The sequence below is a fragment of the Nematostella vectensis genome, chromosome 15, assembly GCF_932526225.1.
Source record: "Nematostella vectensis chromosome 15, jaNemVect1.1, whole genome shotgun sequence".
Lineage (NCBI taxonomy): Eukaryota > Metazoa > Cnidaria > Anthozoa > Actiniaria > Edwardsiidae > Nematostella > Nematostella vectensis.
This window is the reverse complement of record NC_064048.1, coordinates 859,340-865,310: the sequence shown is the minus strand read 5'-3', so window position 1 is coordinate 865,310 and position 5,971 is coordinate 859,340. Positions and strand designations below refer to the sequence as shown.

The 5,971-nt window shown below is 36.5% G+C and overlaps 2 protein-coding genes across 3 annotated transcripts in view; one reads left to right on the top strand and one right to left on the bottom strand.

Annotated features, from left to right (window-relative positions):
- Nucleotides 1-363: 363 nt before the first annotated feature.
- The window catches only part of LOC5513493 (ufm1-specific protease 1), a 17,966-nt gene continuing 12,358 nt past the window's right edge, over nucleotides 364-5,971 (bottom strand). The window contains exons 1-5 of one of the 2 annotated variants that reach the window (XM_001633665.3): nucleotides 4,900-5,032; nucleotides 3,133-3,339; nucleotides 2,401-2,503; nucleotides 1,608-1,687; nucleotides 364-944 (exon numbers count right to left, since the gene is read on the bottom strand). In XM_001633665.3, the coding sequence (XP_001633715.3) occupies nucleotides 810-944; nucleotides 1,608-1,687; nucleotides 2,401-2,503; nucleotides 3,133-3,339; nucleotides 4,900-5,028 (654 nt within the window). In that variant the 5' untranslated portion in view covers nucleotides 5,029-5,032 and the 3' untranslated portion in view covers nucleotides 364-809. Of the gene's footprint in view, nucleotides 945-1,607; nucleotides 1,688-2,400; nucleotides 2,504-3,132; nucleotides 3,340-4,899; nucleotides 5,033-5,971 lie in introns of those variants that run through there. The other variant, XM_048723001.1, reaches the window with a different exon arrangement.
- The window catches only part of LOC5513459 (tripartite motif containing 13), a 10,825-nt gene continuing 10,060 nt past the window's right edge, over nucleotides 5,207-5,971 (top strand). The window contains exon 1 of the mRNA XM_048722999.1: nucleotides 5,207-5,332. Coding sequence (XP_048578956.1) covers nucleotides 5,290-5,332 — 43 coding nt within the window. The 5' untranslated portion in view covers nucleotides 5,207-5,289. The remainder of the gene's footprint in view (nucleotides 5,333-5,971) is intronic.

Genomic DNA, 5,971 nt, shown 5'->3' with positions numbered 1-5,971 from the left:
TAAATATCGAAATGCCATAAAATAAAATTAGATGAGCAGTTTAAAAAGTTGCCTAGTTGGGGTAACACCCAAATAAAAAAACAAAACAAGAAAAATCGTCTGCATTGGCGAATCTGAGTGACTAAAGTAATAGGTACGACGCCTAGTTGGGGTAACACCCAAATAAAAAAACAAAACAAGAAAAATCGTCTGCATTGGCGAATCTGAGTGACTAAAGTAATAGGTACTCCCTCCGTCTGTTTACACATGGTTAGTGCAAGACAGCCATTAATCAACTTCATCAACTGTGTGTCTTCATCATATTATCTAATTCCTTTAGGGATGAGAAACCGAAAGCACTTCCATTAAGAAATTAAAACATGATAAAAACTTCGAGTTATAATCTTATTACATTTTCCTTTCCCAATACAAATGCCTTCGTCTAAATCATGGCACTCTTTTTAAAGATTATTAAAATAATCTTATTACCATTGTCTTGAGTGCATAAGACTATCCATTCCTTTAAGGCGATATTAAAGCTTCCCGTAGCTAACTCTTAAAAACAGTTATAATTTTCCTCTGTTTCCCAATCAGTGATCTTAGCCTTCAAATAAGGCAGCCAAAAAAACTATTGTTTATCTGGTGGGAATATCGGCACATATTATACATCTTAATTTGTATTTTGTTCTTTTTCACGCTCATAACCTCATGAACTCTCCTTGGAGGAAATATTCTCTAAACATCGGCGCACTTAACTAGAGAGCCAAACGTTTTGCCAACTTCACCACCTGTAACTAATGAAAACTAAGAATAAAAGCACATGCTTAAACTTAAAGCTTCCTTAGCTGAGGCAGACAGAAGTTGTAGAAGGAGTTCTTGTCGAAGACATCTTCTAGTTTCCTCCACTTTAACCAGCCATCATCCAGTAACACCCGTGGGCTGGCCACTCCGACGAAATGAGGATCCTGAAGACGCAAAGTTGTCCTTTTTAACCTGGTTCTACTGCATGTGGATAGTTTAATGGGTCCCTAAAGTGTCCTTATTACCGAGGTTTTACTGCATGTGGATAGTTTAATGGGTCCCTAAAGTGTCCTTATTACCGAGGTTTTACTGCATGTGGATAGTTTAATGGGTCCCTAAAGTGTCCTTATTTACAAGGTTCTACTGTACTGTATGTGGACAGTTTTATGGGTCCCTAAAGTGTCCTTATTACCGAGGTTTTACTGCATGTGGATAGTTTTAAGTGTCCTAAAAGTCTCCTTATGAACCAGGTTCTACTGTAAGTGGAAAGGGATGGGTACGGAAACCATCTCCCTTCCCTCTGAAACAACAGGCAAGTTTCTCATTTGATGAGGCTGTTCGGTAATGCTATTTTACAAGACTATGGCATGTGAGACAACAGGGTGCGGTAAGTACACTTGTAAAAGTGTGTTCTTCAACAGCAGTTTCTTTTTGTCGCATTTCGAAAATGAAATAATTCCAAAATGACAGGCGGCTACCAAACATCCTGCCATTGCATGCAGTATCCATTTCCATTGGCTAATTCAAGTGAGTAATTAAGATACTTTTAATCAAACTTGTCAATGATTTGTCATTAGTGTTCTTGAAAATTGTTATCTAATTCTTACCGATATGAGAAAGTAAAATTTATCATTTTGAACCTTGCAAATGCCCAGCAGCGTCTTAGAAGAGCAATCTGTATCTCCTCCTGAAATGACCACAATTGCACCATCAAAATATACCTATTTCAAAAAACGTTGTCAGTGCAAATGGCAAATGACAGTTCTACAACCAAAAGGTCACATGGATCCCAAAAAATTTGTTCCAACTTCAGAAAAATATAAATAAAACATACGGCTTTTCATTTAATATAATTAATATATGGTTCTGTCATTGCTTGAGTTTTTTATCACCAAATTATTGATACCCGTCAACACCTTTCTGTCGTAGAACTGCCATTTAGCAATTGACATTCGCCATTCACACTTGAAGCATATTTCTATAACTATTAAGTAAAATTTATGTGAAAATGAGGGGGATTTCCCATAAAATGTGGGAGAGTGGGAGTTCAGGCTAAGATGCGTATGCGTAAGGGGTTCCATCTCGGATGGGCCTTCCTGTCACTTACATTATTTTAGTATAACCTTGTTAATACATAGCAATATAATTGTGGCGAAAAATAAACTGAAACTGAGTCAAGGGTCAGGACTAATTCAAATATTATTAAGGGGTAGGGAACCAACCCATTCGAACCCTAATCTCCCTTCCCTCCCCCCCCTAGAGGAAATGCTGCTTAAGCCCTATGCAAGCAAGCTGGGACAGCAATGACTGTTAGTTAGTGTTTACACACAATAATGGAAAGTGCTTGGAAGTAGTTTATCAACAGTTTATAGTCTTTGAGATTATAGTGCCTAGATTTACCGATCATCACAGGAGAACCGAAAGACTTAAAGTGCATCAGTATTTCAAGGGCTTTGTCTTGAACTTCAGCTCCAGTGGTGACATGAAGAATTTTGCAACAAACCTAACAACAATAAAATAATCATAGATAATAATAATAATAATAATGATGATGATGATGATGATGATGATGATGAAATACAACTACACATAAATTAGTAAAATAAAAGTAGTGAATTAAAATTCAGTGAAATAAATCTATGAAAGTTTTCAGCTCAATGCCAAGTGCTGCAATGCCATTTAGTCCATAGCACAGCATGTTACATCATAGCATAAGAACAATACCTTGTTTTCTACTAAGTAATATGTGGTTATTGACTAATGTGGAATAAAATGTTTGGCTTTGAAACATTAAATATGTCAAAACAATGCCATCTTTAAAGAATGTTGATCATCCACACCTATGTTATTTTTATAATTGAAAATACTTGGAATTAAGTCTGATACATTATTGACAATATTTGATTAAAAACATCTCGTATTGCTTGAATTAGCTGATGGAAATGGATGACTCAACATTGAGTGGGAGCATAAAATAAATAATCAATTTATAAATGCAACCACCATTTGAGAATCCAAGATGTGCCATAGGACCTTACCCTCTTCCTCATCCCCCCAGCCTAAAAAAACCCTGCATCTGACTCTTATGCGACAGAGTAGAAAAGCCTCCAATAGAAAGGCCTCCAATCTTACATTGTACAGCTGGTCAATGCATAAGCAGGACTCATAGGACCCTATCCATTCTCTGGACTTGACAAAACTCGTAGGTTTATCACCAATTCCCACTAGAGTCTGCTGTATTTGATGCAAGTCTGGGACAGGTTGAGGAGCATCCTCATTCAGCTGATGACGCACCCAAGAGCAGAGAGTCTGTAGAGAGCGATAGCCACATCCCCAGCCCTGTGGATATAGTAATTTAGTAGCTGACAGAAAAATATGAATGAACTTTATGATAATATCTAGATTAATATTAGCTGACTACCAAGACAGTCCCTATGTAAGTACTGAACTCTGCTTGATTTTATTAGCAAAAAGAGGGTCGAACTACTGTATGACTGAAACACAGAGTGCATTGTAGAGTAAAATCTTCTTACTTTGGCTTCCAATAGTGAACTCTTATCAATAATCTCTAACTTTCTAAACCCCCTTCTGGCTTCCATTATTTAAACTAATGGAATTGTATTTGGTTATTTTTGACTGAGCAGCAACTTGTGCATGGTGGTGTGGTTGGAAACCACCAGTGCTGGCCAATGTTTTTACTTCAAGGATTTTGAGTGACAAAAAGCCAGAAGGGGATTTAGCTGTTGAAATATCGTCAGCAAGAGCTCAGTGAATATTAAAAAACAGCTGCAGTGATAAAAAACACTTTTGGCATTAGTAGTGCAATGCACTTTTGTAGATCAGTGAAAACTGGACTTTTCAAAACCCTACAGTTCTTGTTATCTTTAGAGGGCTTTGGTAAGGATAGACAATTTGATCACAGAAAAGGAACCAAATTTTGCAAACTTGGGTCAAGCTTCCCGTATTCTTTGCTTCAAGTGAACCTGCGGATTGTGTGAATGATAAATCCTGTGGCATACCCTTTGATTTACCATAGCTAAGGGAAAGGTCAACTTTCAGTGAGGGGGGGGGGGGGGGGGGGGGGCTGCCTGGTTGAATTTTTTTCTGTTTTAAAATTTCAACCCACCCCAATCTAATGCACAAAAATGATGACCCTTCCCCAAACAGATGACCAAAAATAAAGATCCTCCTCCCTCAGAACAGGTGACCAAAAATGAAGAACAGCTGTTTTCAGCAAAATTGTAAAGAGGCAAAATGTCAGGCCCCCAAATTATTAGGGACCTTAGTATTCAGGAAGGCAGAGAGTTGATGATGGTGCACACATAAGATTTCAGTGAGCCCTAACACATTTTTCTTTAAGCGCACTGAGAAATACAATGTGTGTGCCGCTGTCTTCCATCCGCCATCATGAATCTTAAGTCCCTCATTTTGTGTGAGGTGGGGAGGGGGCACTGTCTTATTAGGAATGTCTATGCAGGGGAGCTGGCTTTAAACCAGCAAGCCAGTAGCCAGGAGCAGTGTTGATTTTGAGCCCATACTCCAGGGGTGTAAATAACATTGTATAGGGGGTAAAAATTTTCTGGGGTTCTCCCCAGAAATTTGTTTGAAATCCCAGACTATAAGGAGGCTTGAAAATTGATCAAAATACCTTTTAAAAATCAAGGTCCTCTCCTAAACACTGTATTAAAATTTGATGCCTTCCTCCAAATTGGAGCAAAAAAAAAAAAAAAGAAAAGAAAACGCAAGCCCCCCCCCCCCCCCCCCCCAAACATAACATGTTAAATAATGACCGAGATTATGGGCAAATGAAAAATCTTCTTCTATTGAGATATTGATCTACTTAACAAGGTGTGAGTAACTTATTATTCGACTCAAATAAACTAATCGAATTATTATTACCTTATCATTGAGCCCATCGCAAATGTAATGATAATACTCGTAGCTCCCTCGGACGACAGCAGACTCTACACACCCATCTGGTATTGACACCAGCTCATGGATATCGCTCATTAAATCATATTCACTCATCAAAATAGGTGTTTATGGGCAACAGACTGCTAATCATCGTCTCCCAACCTTAGCCTACGAAATGCTGGTCAGCGGAAGATTATAAATCCACAGGAAACCCATGTATTTGTCATACATTTGCAAAATATTTGTCGTTTATGAATTCGAATTTCTATCCTACTTCGCGTCAATAGAAGATATTTGCTTTAAAGCGAATGCCAAAAGGTCTAACAAACAATGTTTTAGTAGAATTTAGTAGAATATTTAAAACAGTCCAGACACATGTACGGGCTGTGGTGTAAAGTTCACGTTAGCAACGAACACATCTACATCTACATTGTTAATCCACAAAGGGGTTACCATCACTGTGGATATAAATTAATTGTATAAATAAATACATTTATTAATTAATTAACTAAAATAAATAAAAAAAAATAAATTAAAAAATTAAAAAATAAAAATAAAAAAATAAATAAATAAATAAAAAATAAAAAACATAAAATAAAATAATAATAGAAATAATAATAATAATAATAATAATAAATAAATAATAATACAAATAATAATAAGGCAGAATAAAAATAATAATAAGGCATAATAAAAAAAGGTGAAATAAAGTAAAAAGATAAAAATCGTTTAAACAGCATTATTGGTATTAATATAATTTTATTAATTTAATTTTATTTTATTCGTTCTCTAAAAATATCTGCACTAGTGGAATCCAGGGTAAGGCGGGGCAGCTTGTTCCATTCTTTTATTGTCCTACAGAAAAACGAGTTCTTATAAGCTTCTGTTCTTGGACATAACTCAATAAATTTATCTGGATGAGAGCTGCGTAATTGGCGGGTGCGTCTATCAATATTGTCTGGTATCTTAAGTGCTGATTTTTTGTTAACAGCCTTGTAAAATAATGTAAGCCTGGCATCCTGGCGCCTTTTAGAGAGAGGGGGCCACTCCAAATCGT